At 42.8% G+C, this 26,773-nt stretch overlaps 1 protein-coding gene across 1 annotated transcript; it reads left to right on the top strand.

The window, feature by feature from the left end:
• The first annotated feature begins 187 nt into the window (after nt 1–187).
• On the top strand, nt 188–25,521 carry tex2l (testis expressed 2, like). Its single transcript, XM_084485391.1, has 12 exons — nt 188–515; nt 3,212–4,737; nt 7,559–7,762; nt 9,336–9,681; nt 12,301–12,623; nt 12,812–12,946; nt 13,039–13,138; nt 14,661–14,790; nt 19,523–19,660; nt 20,060–20,269; nt 22,807–22,927; nt 23,963–25,521. Exons 2-12 carry the CDS (start codon nt 3,253–3,255, stop codon nt 24,131–24,133), a joined length of 3,363 nt encoding a protein of 1,120 aa, XP_084341517.1. The 5' UTR covers nt 188–515; nt 3,212–3,252; the 3' UTR covers nt 24,134–25,521.
• The last annotated feature ends 1,252 nt before the right edge of the window (nt 25,522–26,773 follow it).

Consider the following 26,773-nt stretch of genomic DNA (forward strand, 5'->3'; position numbering starts at 1 on the left):
AGGCCAAATACAAAAGATAGTCGTAGTATTTTTGAAAACATGAGTCAAATGTTAAGAAGCTCTATTATAAGAAATTGGCATAACCTATGCCTGTGTCTATTTCTGTGCGTGCGTGAGCGCGCACGTATGTGTGCGCGCGAGTATTCCGATATCGTGTAACAGAGGGGATCTGGGGGCCGAGTGTGAGGGAGTGCGTGTTGTTGTGACTGTGGGATTTCATTTTTTAAATCGGGATTAACATGCGCGCAGCGGCGGCCATCCTTTTCTTGCTGGGATGCTTCCCGCCACACGACACATCTGGACGGAGACAGGTGGTATAAAGCGGTGGTTCGAATGCCTCGCCGTCATCGAAGATAACTCTTCTCCCCCCGGTGGAGTCTGTCGTCCACATCGATGTCGGGCAAATGAGCTTACGTTTGCAATTGAGCAACACACACAGCACGAGCCATCACTGACCGACTGACCGAAAAAGCGCGACCGGAGTTCGGTTTGGAACTTTCCATCGACATTTTCCGGTAAGTGAGATCGTCTTCTTTCGTCGCACAGATCTTCAGCGATGTCAAGAAGGGACTTCTGCGAAGTGCAACGAATTTATGTTGGTCTTCAAGCAGGCCTAATAAGGATTATTTAATAACTCATTAGATAGCAATAATGCCTATCATATAGTTAGCCTATTCGAAATACCAAAATATCATCGTGAACATAAATGTATATCCCAGGTCCATAACTCCATTAACGTAACGGTTATTATTATTATTATTATTTTTTACAGTTATGTAAATAGGAACCAACAACATAAATAATTTCTCGGCCACCCATTGCACTCAAGTAAGCTAAAACACCAAACAAGTGCCACAAGATGGCTTCGTGTTAGCTGTTTATTCTGTTTTTATAAGTCGAATTATGACTGTAACATGAATAGACGATTATTTTCTGAAAATACTCGAACAGACCTGAAACAGACCTCATCAAATGATGCTTGAGCTCCTAATCTGTGTGATTTGTCAGATTCCACCATAAATCCTGCATTAGTGTTTAATCTGAGGTTGTAAGTGTCCAAAACTGATTAGAGGGTCAGATGATCACATGATGCACACACACACACACACACACACACACACACACACACACACACACACACACACACACACACACACACACACACACACACACACACACACACACACACACACACACATTTTTGGGAATTTCTTTCAGCAAATTGTGAAACATATGTCACAAACAAATGTTTAAACTAAACTATAAGAGATTGATGTAGTTGGCGTTTTAGTAAGATGTACATCCCCCCCCCACACACACACACACACCACATTAATTACACCATTACCAACTTTGACCCAACTACATACACTGATGCAGACCCCATATGCCTTGGACTGGCAGCATTTGACACATTTTACTTGAGGAATCATTGATTGGCGTGGCCTCACTAACACACATGTGTCTTCCACTTGCATGCAACAGCAGAGTGTGAGTAAAGCTTAGCATACTCCCAATTATGTCAAACCAGAGGCCTGGCCTTGATGATGTCTCAACAGGCTCACCTCCCATCCGAGAGTCCAATTAAAAAATTTGGCCAATGTGTGACTGAATGAATTTCTAATCACTCTTTCTCTCTACGAAATGTGTAAGATAAATGTGTTGATGCTTTGCATCTCTTTCTATTTTGATCCGGAAGGAAACATACTTTTCAAAGAATAAATGAAGTGTTTAAAAACAGTAAGATAAAAACAGCACCTTTTTGTGACAAGTGGTCCAACACACACTAATCATTTTGGCCTACAAGTGACATTCTCTGCTACAATAATGGCTTAAAAATTACAAATTGCATAATCCTACAGAGGGTTCATGCGCCTGTGAGTGTCGGCACGTGCGCATTTGTTCGTGTCTCAGTGAACTCTGACACAGATGGGCGTTCTTCCTGACGTTCTCACACTCATTGTGTCATGTAAAAATTGAACAACAAGCCTCTAGCTGCGATGTAGTGACTGTGACGTATCTGTGAAGCGTATCTCCCCCTTCCCACAGCGCATTTTGCTCTGCTCTGTACGGATTAGTCTCGATATTAGAATCCACCAGCTGCTGCTTCATTGGAAATGCTGCCACACAGCATTGCTAATACGCTTGCATAAGTCTAACCAGTGAAAGGTGGGATTTAATTCATGCTAAAACGAGTCCGCCGGTATATACGTTGTGAGTCGTGACCCAGAAAGATAGGATTCTCATCGTTACGTTTTCATTCTTCACTGTGGTATCCAGAAAGCCGGCCTGGACCGTTCCAATGTTGGCTGTACCTGTCTGAATCCTGTGTACCTGGTTTATGACAGTTATGTCATTGATGAAGCAGAACACAACAGCAAAACAACTTTTCATAAACAGTGCAGGGTTAGATGGACAGACAGCATTCTACAAACTAATGTAAACTACAGAGATTCACGTGGCACTTGAAAATGCAACTGGGCCTGCCTCAACTCTTTTTCTGACACGAGAATGAATCAAAACAGGGTTTCTTCCTAAACATGTCCTTGTCATGCTCAATGTCAGAAGACTCATAATAGGCTTCTACTGCACAACAATCCAGTGTGTCCTGGAGCTCAATTGGTACAGAGTGGTACCACACTGCTGCTCAGATTCCCTCTAGTGCCACAAATACTAAGTAGGTATGCACCCATGGCATTGTATTTTGCTTTGGATGAATGAATCCACCAAACAGCATATATTTACTTGACATATAGTTACAGACTGGCCTAGATTACTTTGGGTACATCTTGGCCGATGCCTAAAGCTCTCTGCGCTGGAGTGCCAGCTATGGGAGAGTGAGGCTTCCTTGGCTTTAGTTCAGGCCTACTTAGTCGACTGTACACAGCTTACAGAGCGTGTTCAGACCGTCTATCCAGAGCCACACTAGATTACATTGGTACTTTCATACACACACCAAAATGCTTGCTGTTGCCGCCTACCTTTAAGAAGAATCTGCTGATAGTCTCAATCTCTCACTCACACACACACACACACACACACACACACACACACACACACACACACAACTGCTCTCTCTCTCCCTCTCTCCTTTCTGGCTCTTTCTCTGTTCTCCATTTTTACTCCTTTATCCTACCTGCTCAACATAGTTACCAAATGTGTTGCTGAATATCACTCCCTCGGTCTCTCCCACTTCCTCTTTCTTTTTCAGACACTCCTAGACGTCTCTGGTCTGCAATGTAAAGATAGGAGATGTCAGAAAGTGGAAAACATGGAGGGGGAAAAAGGGAGGATCAGGAAGGTGGAAGAGGAGGAGGAGGAGGACATGAACCCCTTCACTCTGACCTCCGACCCTCTCCTCCCGTGGTGGTGGGTCCCACGCCGCACCAGCCCGCCAACAAGAGGCACCTCCCGCGGGGCATCGTGATCCAGCTGACGGGCACGGAGGGAAGGTGGGACAGCCTGGACGACGGTGAGCTCCTCTTCTCCGGCCTCCACCCCGACGATGAGGACCCTTGCCCCCTCATCTCTCTGTCCGCCGAGGACGAGCCGTCCCCTGAGGAGGGCGAACGAGAGCCACGCTCCATGGCTTTCCACTTCCCTCTCTCCCCGTCCTCCCCTGACTCTCTGGGGAGCTGCTCCCCCTCCTTCGCCACGGCGGCCACCGGTCTGTCCAGCTTCCTCTCCCCGGGCCCGCCGTCGCCGACCCACCGGCCGGCGCTGGCCAGCCTAGTGAAGTCCCTGTCTACAGAGCTGGAGCTCAAGGAGGGCTCCACGCTGAGGCCCCGCCCGCTGCTCAGCCTGGTGAAGTCCATCTCCACCGAGCTGTCCCGCTCTGAACCGGAGGTGTCCCAGTCCAAGTCCGACTCCCGCCTCAACCTCCACCTGCTGAAGCAGCTCACCCAGCACAAGGGCCGCAGCAATGGCAGCAGCAGCAGGGACTCCCGCACCGCGCCCCCCTCCCCCGGCTCCCTCTCCCCCAGCGGGGAGGGCCCAAGGGGGAGCTTCTTCAAGCTGGAGCTGGAGGACACCAAAAAGAAGCTGTCGGAGGCCATGCAGGAGCCCCTCAGCAGCATGTTCAGTAAGATGCGGAGGGACGAGAGCAGCGGGAGCCCGAAGCACCAGTGGCGAGCACCGCTGGGCACCGGGCCCCCGCCAGGACGAGTGGAGGGTACGACGGACACGGGGGCCTCTCAGGAATCTCCGGTGAGGAGTGTGAAGAGAGCCGACACGATGGACCTTCCTCCCGCCTTCGACTGGCCCAGCGTTAGACATCCAAGGAGGGGACGCCACGAAGCGTGCCCGGTACACCACCACCGCCACCACCCCATCAGCCGCCCCAATAACAGGGACGAGGGACTGGAAATATACGCCAACGATGACACTGTGCGGGTCATCGCCGTAGACACCCAAAGCAGAGAAACAAGGGCGCCGGCTTGCTCTCCGCCCTCTTTCAGCGCTGCGATCAGGACTGCTCCCCCCACCCCGGTGCCAGGCAAGATCCTGCTGTGCGTGGCAGTGTTGTCATATCTGTACTTCACACTCCCGCTGGGCCCCTACCTGTCGGGCGCGGGTCTGGGGCTGGCTATGGGCTTCCTCCTGGGGCTCTTTCTCCTCAACCTGGGCTCTTCCAGGTGTCGGAGACCCCCCCCCACATGCAGGTGGAAACCTTCCCTGCTGGGACTGGAGATGGGAGCGCGGAACATTGCTGCCAGCACTGAGCCTGATGTCCTCAAGGTAAATTCATTGGGTTAAGCTATGGATACATTTCTAAATCCATCGTTTTTTGACCATATGACAAAAATGTCATACATTCTTTCATTTAGTGTTCATATAATTAAAATAGGGCACAGTGAAGTTACTCAACTGGTCAGACATTAAATATATTACATTTTGACACTACGTGAGAATCCATCTAGCCAGGCTTCAAGTTTTGCGTGGCTGAACCAAAGTGGATTAACTTTAGCCAATCAGCATCCTATGAGGGCCTACGTGTTGTACATGATAAACGGTGATAGACACAGACAGATTGTTCTACCAATCACCTGCCAAGTATCTTTTGAGAGAGCCTGCCCTTTTCCAACCAGTTTCCAAGGACAACCTAACCCTAACAAACGATCTGCCGTGTCAGGTTAACTCTTTGTGCATTGTTTGCATTACTGTGTTTAAGTGTTAGGTCTGTCTCTTTTTAATTGAGAAGAATGCCACTGACTTATCCCTCCCTCTGGCAGGGGAAATAACACCACCAGTAGTGGGCAGTGTTGAACACTTTTATGGAGCCAGAAATTCTGAATCAATGTTTCTGAGAAAAGTGGGAGAGAATGAGATAATTGAACTGGTAAACAAATTTAAAAACAAAACATCCACAGCAAAAGTAATTCCACTGTTTAAAGCCAGAGACAAAAAATGATATACAAATTACAGACCGGTCTCACTTTTATCTAAATTTTCAAAAATACTTGAAAAACTGTTTCTTGCCAGACTGGACTGCTTTGTTGAAAAACACAATCTATTAATTGATTGTCAATATGGTTTTAGAGAAAGTAGATCAACCTCGATGGCCTTGATGGCCTTGATGGAACTTATGGAAGAACTTTCAAGTGCAGTTGATGATAAGAAGTTTGCGGTGGGAGTGTTCATAGACCTTAGGAAAGCGTTTGACACCATAGACCACGACATTTTGTTGGAGAAAATGGAAAGGTTTGGAATCAGAGGTGTTGGTCTGGAATGGCTGAAGAGCTATATAAAAAATAGGAGTCACTATGTTCAAGTGGGAAATGCCATGTCCAAGCTAGCTAACATCTCGTGCGGCGTGCCACAGGGTTCGATACTTGGACCAAAATGATTCATTATGTACATAAACGATATTTGTAAAGTGTCCAACATATTGAAATTTGTAATTTTCGCAGATGATACCAACATTTTCTGTTCAGATGTCTGCTTACAGAGGCTCATGGAGAAGGTGACAGTTCAACTAGGTAAATTGAAGCTGTGGTTTGATGCAAACAAGTTATCCTTAACTTGTTTGCATCAAACTTCATAAACAAAGTTTATGATTTTTGGAAATCGCAAAATGCATTTAACAGCCCAGGTCACCTTAAGGATAGAAACTGTTGAGGTAGAGAGAGTTTATGAAAATACCTTTTTGGGGATTATAATATACCACAAATTCAGTTGGAAACCACAAGTAAACCATGTAAGATCAAACATTTCCAGAAGCATAGGGGTGTTGAGTAAAGTCAAATGCTTTCTTAACCATAGATCTATGAACACCCTCTATAGCACGCTGATTCTGCCTTATTTAACGTACTGTGTTGAGATCTGGGGAAATGCCTGCAAAACCACTCTACAGACAGTGTTCACAGTTCAGAAAAGAGCCATACGAATTGTGAATAATGTCGGCTTCATTGACCATACTAATTCACTATTTCTGAAGTCAAAAACACTGAAATTCATGGACCTGGTGAACCAGAAAACTGCGTTAGTTCTGTATAAAGCTTGTAAAATCTACTTCCTCCCAACATACAAAACATGTTCAGAGAGTTCGCCTCAGAGGCGAACTCAATTGGAAACAACCTACCTGTAATACTGTGATGAAAAGCAGGTGCATATCTGTCAGTGGCGTGAAGTTATGGAACGCATTACCAGAGGAATTAAAAAATAGTAGGAATGTCTTCAAATTTAAAAAAGGGTTCAAAGACATGACACTAGATATGTACAGACATTGAGTATTGGTAGTATCACTCTATGAGGAAGGTGATAACGGTGATGATGTACACCGAACACCGTTATTCTCCTTATGGACATCTTTATTTAGGATATTTTCCATCTTGTGGAGAAAATGTAATGGATATAATATTATAGTATTGACCCTTTTGGGTATATGTAGGCTTGTATGTATGTATGTATGTATGTATGTATTTATGTAGGTTAGTGTATGCATGTATTTATGCAAACACACTGTATGTATATCATTTTGTTTGTTACTCTTAAAAATGTGAGAAGGGGGGGCTTGATATAAGCCGAAGATTCTGCCCTACCCTTTGGTTACAACCCAATAAATTCATTCATTCATTCATTCAATCCTTGCACAACAGGTATTCTCATGTGATGCGTGACTATAAGACAAATATTTGCAGACAATGATTTTAAATAATTGAATACTGGAGTCAGAGCATTCTTCAGTACCATACGCTTATTTGAACTCAGAGACCGATAGGACAGCTCATCTTGAGCCACTGTCAGATCCATGGGCAATTATAGAAGTAAAGAGGCAGTGTAAAGTGCCAATTAGCCAGGATTAACTGTGTAATTAGCAGCAACTCAATCATCTTATTCCCAGTAATGCTAATTACCAGGGGCTCCTAACACCTAATGGGTGTTTTTGACATACAGACATGTTTATCCTCCAGCAGTCCTTTCCACTCCTCCAAACTCAACAAAAACAAGTGAATCGTTATGTTGTACTGTGTGTCTGGGTCTCTCACCAAGAGCTTATTTCTCAGAACAGTAGTGTTCATTTCACTGCATCAGGTACATTTTTGGTTTCTCTCCCCAGGGCTGGATGAATGAGATGCAGGAGTACGACCCAGAAACCTTCCACCCGTCCCTGATGGTGTCGGTGTTCGCCTCCCTGGAGGGCTCCTCCCTTCGCCTGGAATCCCCGCAATGTAACATCAGCCGCTGGGCTCAGTACGAAGACGACCCGCCCCACGACGTCACCTTCGTCACAACGCGTACTTTCCTCCTGGTGAACAGTAAGGTAGGCGGGTGGGGCGGGGTGCATGATGCCACTTCCCTTCAAGCCACAATGACCAAACTAAGGTCCGTATTTATTGTTAGTGAAATAAAGGCCAAAAGTTGTCTGTAAAAAAAGTACACGCCATAGACGGCCAAATTTGAAAAAAGATTTTAAGATGTAATAGAGGCATCTGTGTTGATGTGGACATAACATCAGCGTAGGGGTGTACGGTATAAACGGTATAGAAAGTACACCGGTGTGAATTTGCGCTACAGTATGGATTTCGACCATACTTGTGTGACTGGTAGACAGTGTTGTGTGTAACGAGTTACAAAGTAAGTAATGTAAACAGTAACGTAACTTATTTTTCATGTGAAAAGTAAAGTTACGAGAAACTACTGAAAATATGGTAACGAAACGTAGTTCCTTTTTCAATTCGGCGCAACGTTACTTTTCCCAGGGACCGATTTGACAGTGATACTGCCTTCTCAGGCAGTATGCTATTGTGCAAGCATGCAGGCACGCAGGCACGCAGCCTGCACAATAGTCCCTTCACAAGCTTTCATTTACTGTACGAGACAGACGCTGGTAGCCAGCCAAAGCCAGTCCTTACGACAAAAAAAGCCAGCGGTGGAACGAGATAACAAACGCTGTCACTGTTTACCTGTGTAAGGTAAATGTCGATCCCAGGTACGCGTTACCTGCCCGCACACACTTCAGCCAAATTGAGATGCCAAAACTATACGGCAAGGTCCGCGACCAAGTGGAAAAATAAATCCATACTATCCATACTGGAAGTAACTTAAAAAAAAAAGAAAAGATTTAGTATTTTTTTCTATTGCAGTTTTGCTCAATAAATATTCTTAAAATACTTTGTGAACTATTTCCTAGTAATACAAAAATACAGTAATAGCTGCCTAACCAGTATTTTACCCCTTCAGAAGCATTTATATCGAAATTAGAATATAGAATTAACATACCGTGATATAATACAGTTACCGTATAGGCCTATGCCTCAAATCATACTGTGATATAAATTTTAGACCATACTGTACAGCCCTACATCAGCGTCTGTGTCTGGGGCCTGTTTGACTGGTAACGCCCGGTATCGTTACTGTATAACTCACACAACCTAAGACACACAACCTTTACACAGACATTCAACCAACCGTGGTTGACTGGTCGTGGAGAGTCAACAAGCTCTGTTCTCACTACTGTAGGATGTAATGTATTCTAACATACAGTTGACACATGAGCCTGATAAGCTGAGAGCAAAAGAGGTTCAAACGATAACCAGGGTGTGGATGAAAGTTGAGCTGGATGATGATTAGCAGAGAGCACCTACCTTTCACCTACCACCTCACACAATGGAGACCTAATGCATCTAGTACATCATGCATCATTATACATCAATTAAATTAATTTAATTAATATATACTACATTCAATTTTAATCTAATTCATTTTATAAAACAATATATTAAATCACCTCACAACAAGTCAAATACATTAAATGAAATACATTGAAATAAAGGTACATTTAATTAAATACAATTCAATGAAATGAGTTCAGTGGTCAACTGCTGTTCCCCCAGGTGTCCCTCCTGCCGTCCGTGTTGGCCCGTAAAAGGGCATGGAACCCCAAGTACCCCATCTGCATCCAGCTGGCCGAGGGAGGGGAGGAGGCGGTGTCCCCCGAGCCCCAGGAGAGCCAAGGGTTAGGGGAGCCTGACCCGGTGGACCCAGTGACCCCAAACAGACAGCCTGGCCATGGCTCCCAGCCTGCACCGCACCCTCCCACCACGCTCTACCTCTTCGGCCGCACAGGACGAGAAAAGGAAGAGTGGTTTCATCACTTCTTGTCGGCGTCCCTCGACGGCGCAGGAAGAGCGAGGGACCGGTGGAAGGAGCGGGTGGATGCCAGATGTGTGCACAGAGCGGGTAGGAGGGAGAGAGAGGCCTCGCTGATGTATTAGCAGCAGCAAGGTATTCATCCAAAAGATGAGGCGTCTCTATGTAAGCGTATGCGTGGATTATGGATTATAGGCTTCGATACTTTGCACTACAGTCCACCGTCGGTTCCCTGACTTTGAGGTTGCTGATGCTACGTTGGAGAATTAAAGCCCATGTTGCAGGTGTGATGCAACGCAATTTGCGTTAACCGGAAGTTTCGATTAATGGGTACATAAAGCACTCAGAATAAGCATATCATTAATAAAATGTCTCCAAAATAGCGTTAAAGTCCCAGTTTTTGTAGTTTTTGGTAGTAACGGGTGTTTTCTACCGCAACTCGGCGATGACGTCACGTTGGGGAGACGTGGTGGAAGGTAGCCTCAGCCTAGTACTAGAACTAGGGCATCTGGGATGAGGAAGAGGTGGCAAGAACCACAAATTACATGCATGATGGCCCATAACCGTATAATTTCGTCAGATGTGAGAGGGCGAATGAGGAATTGCCAAGAACTGATGGCCGTCAAAGCCGATTAAATGCATGGTCAGAGGAGAATGGGTGAAGAGTTGCTATCATTTAGCAACGCAGCAACGAGCGCTGGAGCTAGTCTATATGAACAGCAGTACATACAATAACAACACTTTTTTTTTGTCAGTGAATAGCACAGAGTGAAAGTCAACGTTTTCTTTATATCTAGTGACAGTGATTATGTTGTTGTAGAAGGCATAATGCTAGCTATGGGCTAACTTGCCAGTCCCACCTGTGAAATCCCCCCCAGATAATCCCTAATTAAATCTTCCCCCCAACGTTGTAAACACATTTCCGATTAGTTATCCCACGTTTTGATGGTAGCCTACTTGCTCCAGTAACAACATCTTTGCCTAGTGTTTATTTCTAAGCTTTTACCCAGTGTGCGAAATACCCATCAATATTCGTGGGTCCCAATCTCCCGATTGTTGCTTAATACCGATCTACATTCCTCAATATGCAGTAGGCCTATAACATTACAATATTTCATCGATGCAAGCCAAGACAATCAGTCTATAGCCTACATGACAACACACACGCACACACTTAACAATTTTGATAAACCGATATGCTAAAGTTGTTTCGATGCACGTTGTTTTATAACAAGGAGAGGCAAAGATGTGCATTACAATGCAAACACGACAATAATTGGCATCAATCTGGCGCATTTAGAAGAGTCAATCAACTGAATAAATGCCAGGTATATAGCCTATCAGACACGCAATCAGTGAACTTGCAAATGAGAGCCTGCAGTATGACCGATCCTGTGACATTATTTAACCATCCATCTACATCAAATACGATCAGACATATACATCATTGAACAAATACACAAAGCACATTTGTCCAACCCGGCGGATGCTGACAGCCCACAACGAGCCAAACATCACCACGGCGGGTGTGCTCTCTCGCTCTCGCACGCACGTACACAATCACTCCAACTTCTCCAACTCCAAGGCTAGGCTGCTTCACTAAGACCACAACTAACCATACAGTAGTGCGAAGCCGGAAAGGACACAACGCACAGTCGCACACACTCATCTTATGCACAACAATCAGTTCTATCATCAACATTCAGTCACTGCAAAGATTTAAATAGCCTCTTACCTTAAGTTAGAATGGACCCAAAGTGTGGGTGTGATACACTCTGGTTTAGCTTTCGCTTGCTATCCGTTTTTAGTATGATAGTATCAACATTACGTCCTTCTTCTGTTTGGCGCACATGGCTAATTTGCATACGCGCACAGGACTGGCTTGCTCCGCTTGGTAAAAAATATTTCTATATAACATATAACATATTTATCTATATCCATCTATCAACGCATGTGTCTAGTTTTAATGTGATGTCTTTTGTATATGTCCAGTCAGACTCTCCCTTGTTCTGTGTGGTCTTGTAGCCTACTGTCCTGTGTGAGCCGAATCACCGAAATGAATTCCCGACGATTTGTGTCGTTCGGCAATAATAAATACTTGAGGCTATTTAGATAGATATATATATAGATAGGCTATCTATCTATCTAGGCTATCTCTATATATCTATGTGTTTATCTATTTATCTGTATAATCTGCTGAACACTCTCTTACTAGTCTCTACTCTCAAGGATCTCAGTGGGGCTTCAGTCTGTCGTCTCCCCAACGTGACGTCATGCAATGCATTGTGGGGGAAATTAGAATAAATTGCAAACCGCTAAAATCGTACCTTCTTTTTCGTATTAAATTCTGTTTTGTGATACCCAACAACATTAAATACAATGGATAACCGTTTAAATGTTTATTACCAACAAGAAAATTGCACAAATTTGTTGGAAAATTAACCCTGCAACACAGACTTTAAATGATCATAGCACATCATGAATATCTCGCAGATGTCTGATAGATATTCTGATATTTTGTGTAGACAATGCCCCTGAAATAATAAGATCTTTTATATTTTATATATATATATTATATCTCCTGCATATTTTGTTTGTCATTTGTCACGATTCTGCACCTAACATCCTCATCCTCATCATCATTGATGCCCTATAAACCATCACGTACCAACCAGAGGAAAACCCCTCTCTGTCTAACGTCTCTCCTAGATGACCTCTCAACCCTGCAGAGCGTCAGTTTCCAAAGTCAGGGCGGGGTCAGCTGCGGCGCCAGCAGACAGGCCAGCGAGGAGGACGAAGCCCCGTCTTCGCCTCCCCTTCATCAACAACATCATCAGCATCTTCATCATCCCACCCCCCCCGTCTCGGCCCCCGTCCCCCAGACCTCAAGTGGCTCCATTGGGGGGCTTTCCCTGCTGGACTACCCCAGCTACATGGCCCGCCTGCTGGCCTCGGCGGAGAGGCTGAGTCCCCTCCCCAGCCCCACGGCCGGAAGCAGTACTGAAACCAGTCCTATCACCGTCGGGGACAGAGTAAGTCGAGCTTGTTCCCCGCAGCTGGCCTGCATGTAACTGATAATTACATGGGTGTGATGTTTGCATTTGAAGGAATGCGGTGTGACCTTAAGTGAAAAATCTAAGTGACAGGCGGAACGCAATGTCCTGACTAAGCTTGAGAGCCCTGAATCACAGTGATTAGCTTTTCTCTCTCCTCCCTCCAGTGTACCTGCGATCTCCCAGAATCCCCGGCGTGGGCGAACGCACTCGTCGGTCGAATCTTCTGGGACTTCCTGCGTGAGAGGCTCTGGTCTGACACCATGTCCTGCAAGATCCAGAAGAAACTGAGCAGAATCCACGTGAGTTCTGGGTGCAGTTAACGTGATACGAAGATCGTTTGGTGCATTGTCTGAGGACGGTCGTCTGTGACCGTGTCTCTTGTGTCCCGTAGCTGCCCTACTTTATGAACGAGCTGACTTTGACGGAGCTGGACATGGGCTCCTGCATGCCCCAGATCACGGCTGCGTCCGGCCCAGAGGTCAACCACAGAGGTGGGTGTGGTTTGGACATGGCTGTGTACTATAGAGTGGGGATGTATGCATCCAGATGAACAGATAAATCATTATCGCTTATCTCATTGTTAACCCACCCGTTCTCCTCACTAGCAGTTTGTGTGTGGAGCCAGGGGTGCGTTCGGATTACACAGTTTATTCAATCAATTCATAGTAACACACCGCATTTAACGTTCAGTAACGCTAACACTGTTGTAATGACGGAAACAGTAATTAGTTAGATTACCCTGTTACTGAAAATTTTTATTTTTTATTTTCACCAAACCAGCATGCAAACACACACACACACACACACACACACACACACAGAGGTGAACAGACAGGACAGGAACAGGCGGACAGGAATGTAAGCAAACAGACTGAAGACACAGACAGACAGACAGACAGGCTGGCTTGAATAGATGGCAGGTGTGGACACGATTATAGTTTAGTCCAGATCATGAGTTCATAAGAGTTTCATCCCATATTAATCTCAATCGTCACAGAGATGCTGTGTCTGTAGTCTCACAAATCAGACTGGCAGCAGACAAACCCAAATCTGGCTAAACGAGGCGTTTCACATTTCTTCCCTTCATACTGGTTTTGAACCAATCATGTTGCTGGAGGATGGGATCTCTAGACGCGTAATTGGCAAACACAATCTCGGCTAGTGAACATTAAAAAACTGTCTGTCACGGTTTCAAACCACCACTGTGTAGACTGGCCACTGTAGAAATACACTTATTCAAATACCAACGCAAAGGAGTTTGTCTTTAGTAGAGTTATACCTGGCATAACGCTACTCCTCAAAATGTTTGGTGTCCTCCCTCAAGAAGCTCTGGATGTCTTATGAGGAAGGCTGGATCTGAGATTACTGTGTCCACAACATGCATGCAAAACAGCCTATTGAGCCGTATGTGTATGTGGGTGTGCATTTGAATTATAATAATCTACTCCCAGTCCCTCTCTCTCTCTCTTTCTTCTCTCTCTCACCATTCTATTACACGTTTCCTTGCTCCTCCGTTTAATACACAACATGTGTCATCTCCGCTGGGATTTATAATCTGGCCTGTTTTAGGCTCGATTTTGTGAGGGCCTTGCATGCTTTCAAACTGTTTAATCGCACCAACAGAGGATCTGTGTATATTAGGGACGAGAGAGAGGAAGATGTGTGTTGTGTTTTCATCTAATACAATGTAATTAAATACTGTATAATTAAAAACATTGTAGTTCAATATGCAGTAATTAAATTCAATGTAGTTAAATACAATTTGATATTTTTGTATATTTCTATTTATTTTATTAAAATCTTTTTTATTATTATTTTTAATCATTTTTTATAATGTTTTTGATTCCCAAACAAACGGGACAGTATTTGAAATCGTTCAGTATGTACTCATTCTCCACTCTCATGATGATGAGAATAATCAGATGATCATGAAGAAGAGGATGGGGATGAAGTTGATGTCCGTCATGGTGGTAGCCTAACGATGTGTTCTCTCCATGCTCCACCTCCGTGCAGGTCTGTGGCTGGAGCTGGAGGTGGTGTATACAGGCGCCCTGCAGATGACCCTGCAGACCAAGTTCAACCTGTCTAAACTGGGCAAGGAGGGCAGCAGTGAACCATGTTGCCCTGACATGGGACTACAGGGGTTAGTCCCACACACACACACACACACACACACACACACAGACTCGCACAAACAAACAAGTGCACGTGCATACACGCACGCTCACACACGGATGCTCACACATACACACTCACAGTCACATACTCACACGCACACTAACAGACGCTGTGCTAACCCGGCTCGGCAAGTGAACCGCTTTCTTTCAAATAGCACACGAACCAGAGTTTACTCAAAGCCAAAACGGCACAAATCAAACATAAAGTATCTTACTTAAAAGAACAAAAAGATAATTGCCGGGATCCACAGCCTGGTTCCACTGGGTGGAACCACAACGGCTAACTCTCCTCACACCCAAGCCAAGAAAGCCCTTAAAGCGCCTTTGAGCCGGCTATTTAAGGGCTGTTTCCCAATGTGAAGGCTGCAGCCTTGCTAGAACGATTCCTTGCGAGTTGCGTCCAATGGAGATGAGGCAAGAGTGCTGGCTAGAGTGCTGCCTAGCGATTGTAGGGTTCGGAGTTTGGAACGACTTGCTAGTGTGGAAGCGCTTCCTCTTCCGCTTTTTAATACTGCTCCAGTGGTAAATATTGTAATATTTTAATTGTTGAAATTGTTATTGGATACAGTAGTTTGTTTAAACAACAGCTACGTTCATATTAAAACAAATCAATCCATGCAAAATACAGCCTCATTACGTTCAATCATTATGTTGCAAAAACGTCTTTAAGCTTAATTTTTTACATTTACATGATTAATCTATAATCAATACATCACAAAATATTTCTGAAAACGTTCAAATAACTTCAATTGTGTAAAGCAATGTTTTAAATACCCTGCGCAGCATGTGAACGCAAAGGATTGTGGGGATTTTGGGGAGGATGCATCGATGCATCCTTGAAAAATCTCGGAATTCTCAAAAACAAAGGTTTTCCCTTAAAATGAACCCTCAAAATGTAGTGAGGTCCGATGCAGGCTTAAAACGAAGTGGAAGATGAAATTACCCATGATGCCCTGCAAACTCAGCGAGCCGGCTGATTTTGACAGCAAAGATGGCGGACACAGCTGGAGAGGAACAATTCCGTAAGTATATTTTCACAAATAAGCGTGTTAAAATTTCGAAATATGTTGGAATATGTTAGTTTGATACACATCCAAAGGACCGTTGAGTTTTGAACACTGTTAGCAAATATCTGGCGAAGTTATCTGACGATGTCGTCATCAACGTCAACTCGACGATTCCGGATGTATGTTCCGGCGTTCACTTGTTCACTTGAACACGAATATCCTGGGCTTATCCAGATTTCAATCATATTCGTTATGGCGTTTATGAGGACGGAGACACTTCACGTGAAGCTTCAGATACGGTTAAGTGTAACGGGAAAGTTCTCGTCTAAGATTCTAATGACCGCTGCTCTGCTGGATAGTCTAGCTGCTACTGATCATAATAGTTAGCAGCTATGTGTATGTAAAAACACTCATCAGATCGTATTGACCATTCAAAACCCCGTCTTGTTCTCTCCTATTGCAGGGACTGTAAAGCAGACCTTGGACCTCATCAAGTTCAGGGCTGAAAATGAGGATAAGTTTACAAAAAAAAAATATGCTTCGAAAATGTTATGGGAGTGAGTAACCAGTTTGTACAATTCAATAACTAATAACAATATTGATGTCTAATGAGGCTCTAGCCCCCAGTTACAATGCATTTCGACCCAGCTAATCATCATATTTGTATGTTTATAGGAGAGCAGTGAAAGACCTGAGCCTGGAAGGAAAGGTTACAGGAGAGAAAGCAAGAAAGAAGTGGGAGAACTTAAAGAAGCAGTACAAGGTAATTTTTTTTGATAGATTCAGTTTCATGTCTTCATCACCTACATCTTACTTTAAATCCTTTACATGTTTCAATTTTGCTCTATCCCTCTCTCTCTCTGTGAGTGTGTGCATGTGTGTGTGTGGTTGCTATTGTAGGAACTGAAACAACCAAAGACTGGCTCAGGTACAGACAGCAGGTAAAGGACAGTATCCAATTGGCAATACTATGAGGCGATGCATGTCGTTTTGGGGGGAAGGCCAGCCATAGATCCTCCCGTGATTGTGGCCTCTTTCCAGCTGCCAGAGGACCCCACAACATTGTTATTGGTAAGTTGATAGGAGTAGGAACTGTCACATTTTCAAAAATAGCCTATAACTGTGGCAACACTGATGCACCATAACCCCCCTGCCCCCCAGGCCATGGTTGCACCCGAACATGAACCTGAACCCGCCGGGGAAGACCTCTCTCAGCCTACTCTTCCTCCCACTACTCCAGCCACTACTCGTCCCCCCATGACTCCAGCTACTCCAGCCGCAGGAAGCAGGAAGAGAGGTAACGAGGTCACTCTTGCTTACCTTCAAGCCAAATCTGCTAAGGAGCAGAAAAGGCATGAAGAAACAGAGGCCAAAACAGAGAGGTTTTTAATCCTCTTCCAGATGCAACAACATGCCAGAACAATAGTTCTGTTTTGTTGGGGTTGGGGTCCTGTTGTGTTCAGATGTTAATATATTTATTTATTTATTCATAATTATTATTTATTTTTCATTAAGCAATGTTTGGTTATTTATATTGTTTTTACTTCTTATGTAGTCTTTGATCTGTGCACTTTTTTTAAATAAAATAAACTTCTTCAAAGAAAATATGAATCTTAAAAAGTTTTTGACCAATCATCATACCAATACACTAATTGCATAGAAATTGCATTGCATAGAAATAAAGTTTAATAGAAATGTAGAGAAAATTATATTTAAAAAGTATATAGAATAGAATAGAACAGCACAAAAAAATGTGTGCATGTAAGAAACACCCTCAGAGTGTTGAACTATTTACAATGGTCATCAGAAGTTTTCTAATGAGGGGCTTCTGCGTTGATCAGAGCAGCAAGCCTGTCCCTTGTGGCATTCCCTGGTGTTTCATGTGCCTCAGGAGCTTCTTGTAGGGGAGGTTCTGGGTCCAGGATGTCAAGTGCCACATCATTATCTGGTTCCAGAACATCTCCATTGTCAATGCAAACATTGTGCAGGAAAGCACAGGATGCTATGACCTGGGGTGCAAATGTAGGACTGACCTCCAGGGCCCTGAAAAGAGTGGATCTCCAGCGAGTCTTCATTATGCCGAATGCTCTCTCCACAATCGAACGTGCCTTTGATTGGTGGTAGTTAAATTTTCTTTGCACCCGGTCATTCACAGGTTCTCTGTAAGGTGTGATGAGGCAGATTGGTGTCTCCAAACAAGGATATCCACCATCTCCCAGGATGAAATATCCATTAGGTGGATACCTTCTAGCCAGGTAGAAAAAACAGCTTTTTAAAATGCGGGTGTCGTGTACAGAACCTGGATAGCCCACAAAAATATCCAGGAATTTTCCAGTATGGTTACAGATGGCTTGCATGTTGATGGAATAAAAACCTTTGTAATTTAGATAGTCAAGGCGATGAACGAACGTGACAACCGTCAATAGCACCAACAGCTTTGTTTAGGACTGGTGTCCCAGCAAGCTGGGCAAATCCATTACCCACAGTGTCCAGGCTTTGGAAAACTGATGGCTCTATGTAGATGTGTTCCACCCTGTGAAAAATCCTGTGAATGGTGGATTTGGGAACATTGAAAACTCTACACACCACACGGTAGGAAAGACCATGGGCAAGCCAATACACATAGATGAGGACTTCTAGCACTCTGAGGGACATTTACATGTGTCCCTCATTCACGCGTTACAAAAGATGAACCCCAGACCGCCTCATTAACGTATGTGGCCCCTCCAAAGAGACTGGCTCACGTCCGAGAGAAGAGACGCCCTCCTGCAGATCCCCTTCCATATGTTCTTGTGATGTGTATTCTGGCGAAATGAGTGAAATGACTGGCTTCACTCAATTAATCCATACTTTTACTAAAGTCAGACAGTACCAGCTTTATGATTATGACTGTATATGCCACAGACAAGTAAAGTGGCATTATTAACTATTACAATGCATGTTTTACTGTTTAAGTGAATATTGGTTTTACAAGGCTCATCTCTTAAACACATGTGGTAAGTCATGGTGATTTAAGATGAATGGACTTTAATCAAAGACCTCACTTCATATAATTAATGTGTAATCTATAACTTCGTGTAACTACAATGTTTAATATGTAACCCTGTTTTTATGTAATTCTTGCTAAATTACTATATTACTGTATATCTATATTGTATTACTGAATGTATTGTGGACAGCGGGGGTGGGAAGATAGATGCTAATGGGGAACGGGACTAAGGCCTGTCGTTTTGTCCCATTGTGATTGGCCAAGGACATGTTAGGGCTGGTCAGACAATGGGAGAATATAATGCAAAGTTTAGGAAAGTTCGGGAGTTCGTTGACAAACAAACTCAGGTACTGTTACTCTGCGTAGTAACAATAAATTCAACCCTAGTCCTTCTCGTATTTTGTAGTATTGTTATGCCGGTTTTATCCACAACACTTTCCATCTATCCATCCATCTATTCATCATCCAGCCATCCATCTATAAAGTATATGTGGATGTCCCTTGGAATGTATGCCTTTGTTGACTGTGATTTTCCCTCATAAACCAGGCAATGTTAACTTTGACTGTGATTAGACTTCCTTTAAAACTTTAAACCTATTGTACATTCCTCCCGTAACACGCATGTCTCTCTTCCCCAGGTACAGACCCCTCATCATCTATCCATCCCTCTATCCCTCCATAATGCTCCTCTCTCTCCCCCAGGTTCAGACCCATCCTGGGGGTGTTAGCGGACAGCGATGAGGAGTCCTCCAGCGCCGGGTCCTCAGACGAAGAGGAGCTGCTCCTATCCGAGCCTCAGGGTGCCGCTGGTGACAAGGGAGGCCCTCATCTCATTGAGGGGTAAACATGTGCACATGGTGGTACAGTAGGATTGTATGAGTGGGCTGATATTGTGCAGTGGCACAACAAGAACCACAACTATTTCATACTATGATTTGTGAATACATTTGTTGATCGTTGGTGTTGTGATTTCACCATCTACACGGCGGCGTTCTCTACAAAAGGTGGCTGTAAACACTCTGCCCCTCCTCTGCTCTCCTCCCCTCTCCTCAAGTCTACTCTCCTCATGTCTCCTATGCTCTGCTCGCATCTCCTCTGATCTCATCTAATCCCCTCCTCTACTCTCCTGTCCTGTCCTCATGTATCCTCTCCTCATGCATCCTCTCCTTTCCTATCCTCTCTTCTCCTGTCCTCGTCTAATGGCTCCTCTATCCCCTTGTCCTCCTCTGCTCTCCACAGAGCACCGGGGGGCCGGAAAGGGAGGAGGATTTTGAAGTTTGTCGACAAAATTGCCAAATCAAAGTACTTCCAGAAGGCCACTGAGAACGAGTTCATCAAGAAGAAGATCGAGGAGATGTCCAACACTCCTCTGCTGCTCACCGTGGAGGTGCAGGAGCTATCAGGAACCCTGGTCATCAACATACCACCACCCCCGTCCGACAGAATATGGTACGCCCCATTGTTACGTAAAGGAAGATGCCCCGTAGCTGCGTTTCATGTTGGATGCAAGAGTGGCTTTGTCATCAGCTCACATGCATGGTCACACAATATATATATTTTTTTATGCTTTATATTTATTTGGAGGGTAGCAGTGCAGCTTTTTTTAATCTAATGCTATTTTGTTTTATTTTTCTCTATATACTCTGTAACTTCTTTGCAATCAGAGTACAGTAATAACTACTGTACGTATACTGTAAGTCACATTAATTAAGATGAGTTATAATAATACAATAATAAACATATAACAAAGTAGTAGGGTTATGGATAGTGGGTTAGGGTTGGGATTAACCCCAACCCTGTTAAATAATATTTAAATTAATACCTTGGTTAACACGAACACCATTAGCTAAGTTAAGATGATCACAAATATTTAAAATCAAGACACAAACCGCTTGCCACTTTTAGTGGGTCTAACTTTGAACATGACTCTTATTGTGAAGAAAGTGTTATTTTTAGTGTGTTCCTGATTTCAATCGGCTTTAAAAAGACACATGCAGAAGTTATTTTTGACTTATCTAACACTGTCGTGGATAAAAACTTTAACAAAAAGGTAAGGTAAAGACTGTTATCACTTTATCAGACTCCATGTTATATTCCGTTAACATGTAGACACATTCCGTAAACCGGTGAAATCGTTCCTGGGTCTGGTAGGATACTACCAGAGGTTTATCCGTTAACATGTAGATTCCTCCTCCATGCACGAATCACAACACCCTATACATTGGGCCTAGAAATTTGGCCCCTCCCCATTTCCCCCGACCCCAGTTTCCCATCAACTGAACATACACTTATCCTCCTTCTCCGGATTCTCAGTAGATTTACATCTTAAACCTTACAGTTATATCAGATGTTAAGCAGTGAGGTACTCATAATAAACATATGAGTAATAGACATAATATATATAATAAACCAGATGTGCTGTGTGACAAGCACAATCTTGAGGAAACTAGCCACGTATAATCAAAGAAAACAAACCTCTATATCACATATATATATATATATATATATATATATATATATACATACATGAAGATGTGACATGCATGAGCAGAATGACAATCACTTCTACTTCTTCTAGACAATAAGCATACAGTCAAACAATTGACAACAATACCACAGAATATGAATATGATTGTAGAATACATTCATAACGCCCCCGTGTTTAACTTTGATTTAAGCATTACTTAGGAAAACTTAAAGGACAATTCTGGTATTTGGCACATTGAGCCCCCTTTCTGGTTTGTCTAGGATGAAATAGAGTGGTTGACACCAGGCGCGTGCCGTCCATATGGGCAGGTGGGGCAGCGAACTACTTGCAAAGGCATTCTCCCAAAAAAATAGTTCCTCAGTAAATCATTGCTCTAAGTCTATTTTTAATAATGTGATTGTCACATTAACTATCTGTAGTTTCTGTAGGCTTTCCTGACTATTTTTGGTCTGTTGACATCACATTTTGGATGATGGTGGCTTCTAGTTGAGTTTAATGTGTCATGCAATGTTGGGGCCGGGCAGCTCAACGACCGCGTTCCTCCGTATGTTTATCGCGTAACCCTGCAGGCTGCAATAAGAATTGCAATCCGCGCTTATAGACGCCTATTTGGTCGTAAAGTAGTCTGGATATTATTCTAGAACTGTTGTTGTTTTAACTTAAATTATTCCGCCAGTATCTTTGGTCGTTTCTATATCAGATACAGATATGGCGATTGGTGTTGCACCTGTGATTAACAGTGTTGAGTTTCTGTTAAACAACCTATTTGAGAGGTAAAAAATTGGAATTTTTATATTTGTGACTAGAACCACTGTCTACACCACTGTCTGGTGGTCGCCGGTCAGCCCAGGACCCTCTGAGGTGTTATGAATGACAAAGGGACAGGGCCCTCCCTACCCTGTTGACCTGGTTATTTTCTACTATTATTCCAAACATATGACAGAGATATCCTTTTAAACCTTCATTATTTTCTACCATAATTGTAGAGCATAGTGTAAAAAAAAAAAACACTAATAATGTTCATTACCGACATCAACTTTGTATATAAACTTGCCTGAAAACATAAGCATCAGCTTACAAGCATTCTCTTACAGCTGAAACTAGATGGAGGACGTTTGACGTGACAGGTGACATACATGGATATGTGATAAGGAAGTTTTACGAGAATTCTTGCATATCCATGTATGTCCCGTCAAACTTGTCCTGCATCTAGTTGCAGCCTTACGACATTCTCGTAAGCCTGCAGCTAGATGCAGTGACAAGATTGACGGGACATACATGGATATGCAATCAATTCTCATACAGCTAAAAGTAGATGATGAACAAGTTTGACCCTGACAGGTGACATGCATGGATATGTGATAAAGAAGCTCTGTGTGTGTGTGTGTGTGTGTGTGTGTGTGTGTGTGTGTGTGTGTGTGTGTGTGTGTGTGTGTGTGTGTGTGTGTGTGTGTGTGTGTGTGTGTGTGTGTGTGCACCTGTGTTTCATGGTGGACAGGTACAGTTTCTGTATGCCACCCAAGCTGGATCTGCGGGTGCGTCCCAAGCTGGGTGAGAGGGAGGTGACCTTCTGCCACGTCACCGAGTGGATTGAGAGGAAGCTACAGCAGGAGTTTAAGGTGATTATAATGTCAATGAAGAAGTTCCTTCAAATCAAGGTGCAGTTTTCATAGCCTTTGTGTTCCAGATAGAACGCAGTCAATTTGTCTTGTTCAATGCTTTATTTGTGGACTCACGCAGGATAGTCACAGAGCATTTCCTTGAATAGGAACAGAGCAGAATTGACATATAAATAAATCGACAATTTATATGATGTAGGCCGAAAATGAGCTTCCCCTCTTTGAAAGACCAGCAGCCGCCACTGATTGTAGCATATTATATTAATTGAGCTGATTTGAGTTTAGAGTTTGAAGGTCAGTTTCATTGGATACAAACCGAACAATTTACCGGAGCCCCTTCCTTCTTTCCGTTTACAAACATAGGGTTTAATTCACAAGTGGGTTCCTTTGATCACATGACAGGCCGCGCCCGGATAAGCCAGCAGCCGGTTTGACTGTGATCAGTCTCAACTAGAATACCCTGCTACTCTACTTACACTGTAAATTTGATTGCTTTCATCTTCTGATTGGTATTTTGACAACTTGAATGATAAAGGAATATCTTATTTTGAATATCTGCAACATGAATGTTTGTATCTGAATTAGTGAACAATGAAAAATATATATTTAAAATCGTGATTTTGAAATGCAATTTTAGAATTTCAAAGAAGTGAATTCAAAACAAATAGATTTAGATGACCTTGTTTTACATAAAGTATAACATTTAAATGTTATAATTCAAATGTGTTCACGTTTCAATATTCTAAATTGAATGGCATTTAAACTCAAACATTATAGCAGGGATTTGCTTCCATAGTTGCTCCAGTTTTTATTGTATGCTTTCATGTTTCACACTCTCACCTGTAAGTCATTTTTCATTAGAATCAATGGATGGAATGTACAGTTAATTTACCAGTGCCAGATCCAGTTTCTAAGTCCCTTCCTTGTCTCTGCCACCTTGTTTGGTCTCTGTCCCTTCCCGTGTCATGTGTCATCTGATCCACATTATTACATTTATTTTCATAAAATAGAATGTTTGTTGTCTTTGTCTTGCAGAAGGTTTTTGTACTTCCTAACATGGATGACATCTACGTGCCACTGATGCATTCTGGGTTGGACAGTCCCCTAGTGTCCCAGAAGCTCTCCCCTCAGTCTGAACAGTCTCCTTCCTACGTGGACTCCATGGAGAAAGACCCAGCAGAGATCACTAGGGCAGAATCTCACTAGTGTCCAGCAGAATGCATTCTATCACAACCAACACTTTTCATATAATTTAATGTATATATATATTTTAAAGAGTATTTTGTAAAAGATAAAGGGATTTATGTGTGGACTCTATGTGCGATCAGATTACCATAATAGTAGAACTTCATATTCTGTATATATCTGAGATATTGTTCATCATGTTGAGTTCATCAAACACTTCCACTGTGGAGTTTCTGGACCTTGAAGCACAAGTGAAGAAGAAGATAACTGACAATGTAGCAACATAGGTGCTGGCTGGCTAGTATAGCTTTCTACACACTTTAAAGCTGCTGCAGTACTACTGCAGTCAAACAAAAGTTTGGTGAGGTTGTTTGTTAGTTTGATACAGAAACAGCATAACAAGACTTTTAGGTCAAATTGTATTTGTATAAAAGAAATACTATGATTCAATGGATTACTGTTGCAAGGCAACATTGATTGATTGTTGATTTAACAAAGACTCTTGGCCTGGAGACATTGCATGATTAGGTCTTAATCAGTCTATTTACATACCTTGCCAACACTTTACAATAAGGGTAGATTAAGTTAGATTTAGTTAATGCTGTAATAAGCCTTAAAGGGGTAGTTCGAAATTTTGGACATTCCAAGTGAGCCAGTGTGTTATTTATCATTGGAGACCGTTTTCAACACGTTTCATTCAGTCCTTCTAGTTGCAGCAATCGCTGGTGCTAGGCTAGTGCAAGTCGAGGGGAACTGCTAGCCTGCCAATAAAAACAGTTTTACCCGCTCCACAGTACACCCAAGGCAAACCAATTATAACGCAGACTAGCGTTAATGTCATTGAACTTTGACAATAAAGTTACATATTTAAAATGGTCCCAACCTTACTTTTATATTAAAAAAAATGTTTTTACATAGTTTTGTCATTAAATATGTATTCGCTGCTGCAGCTGCCGCTTCCACTCTCTCCGCGCCATTTCTGAAAAAAATCCAGCGCTCAATGAATCTAGTGATACGTTGAGCCGTGAAGGATCCACCCAGTGGATCCTTCAAATCCGGGAAAAGAAGGCTGAATATCTCGGCCGAATTTGAAGGAGCCTTCGAAATGGGACAGCCTTGACGCGCCGCTGTGACGTAAGTGGTCTTCAAATGTGTCCTTCGAAGGATGCGGGCCCCTGAATTGAGACGCAGCCCTAGTAGTAGGTGCCTAGGTAATATCAGTGTGCCGCTGCCGTACCCTGCTTCCAACTACAGGGAAGTATAAACTAAATGCATTGCGATGCAAGGGTAGTTTTATTTCTAACATTATTCTGTCAACACACACATTTACATCGATAGTCTGGCGTTATAATTGGTTTGCCTCGGGTGTACGGTGGAGTGGATAAAACCTTTTATTGGCAGGCTAGCAGTTCCCCTCCACTTGCGCTAGCCTAGCACCAGCAATTTCTGCAACTAGAAGGACTGAATGAAACGTGTTGAAAACGGTCTCCAATGATAAATAACACACTGGCTCACTTGGAAATGAGGTCCGATGTCCAAAATTCCGAACTACCCCTTTAACTAACAGTTAATAGCAGTCCACTAATGGTAGTAATCATTCACTAGTAGTGGTGTTTGGTGTTACTATTGATATTCATTTTAATTATGGTTGTTCTTGTTAACTTATTATATAACAGTATTAACTATAACTAGTATTAATTTAGACATAAATTAATATCCCTATGTTAACCTTAACTCTAGCCCCCCTAACGATTTATAATAATGCTTATTACTGCATTAACTGATAAAGTATTGTTAATAAAAGGTAAATTAATCCAACCTTATTGCAAAGTGTTTAAAAAATAACAATTGACCGTTAAAGTGACTCCTGAATTAACTATAGTGATGCCTTCTGTTCATGTTTACATGTTAAAGTTGACCTATATTTGCTGCATTGGTTGTTTACAGATGAATGACATTTTGAGTATATTTACAGACGTTGAATAAAAAAAAACATCCAAATCCATTTATAGACTTTGAGACTATTAGACTGTGTTTACATGGACAACCTTAACCCGATTATGGACCCTATTCTGATTATGGTAATATTGCGATTAAGGTGTTTACATGAGTTATTAAAAGAATACTCTGTTCATATTCCCCGTTTACATGTAGCCCAGCATAGACTGATTAAGCAGTGTTTCTCACAAACACTGAGAACAACTGCATTGACTTATTTATTTGTAACCCGAATGTTCCCACGATCCTGAAGTGACCGGAGGACGCTACCAGACCAAAAATAAGGGTTACATTTCCATAGCAACGCTCTACCCTATAGGCCTACTATAATTTCGGTTTTCTTATTGATTATTATGCTCACGAACAACTTTGAAAATATGAAACTTAAACGTTATCTGCTCGCGAAACGTAAACGGTATTTGCTTGCGTACAACATAATGTGAGACTCGTGTGTATGGGATAGTATGGGGTGCCGTTTGTAAAAATTCGGTTACATTTTTTTAGCTGATACATTTTCAACATTTAGCTCACTTTCCTCACATTTAGCGCATTTTCCTTTCCTCACATTTGAGACAGAAATTCATGTAAAACAACACGTTATAATGTAATTTTCAACAATATGTTCAAATGTAAAAAATCCATGTTAAAAATTATATATAAATG

This window comes from Micromesistius poutassou (assembly GCF_964030765.1).
Source record: "Micromesistius poutassou genome assembly, chromosome: 21".
Classification (NCBI taxonomy): Eukaryota; Metazoa; Chordata; class Actinopteri; order Gadiformes; family Gadidae; genus Micromesistius; species Micromesistius poutassou.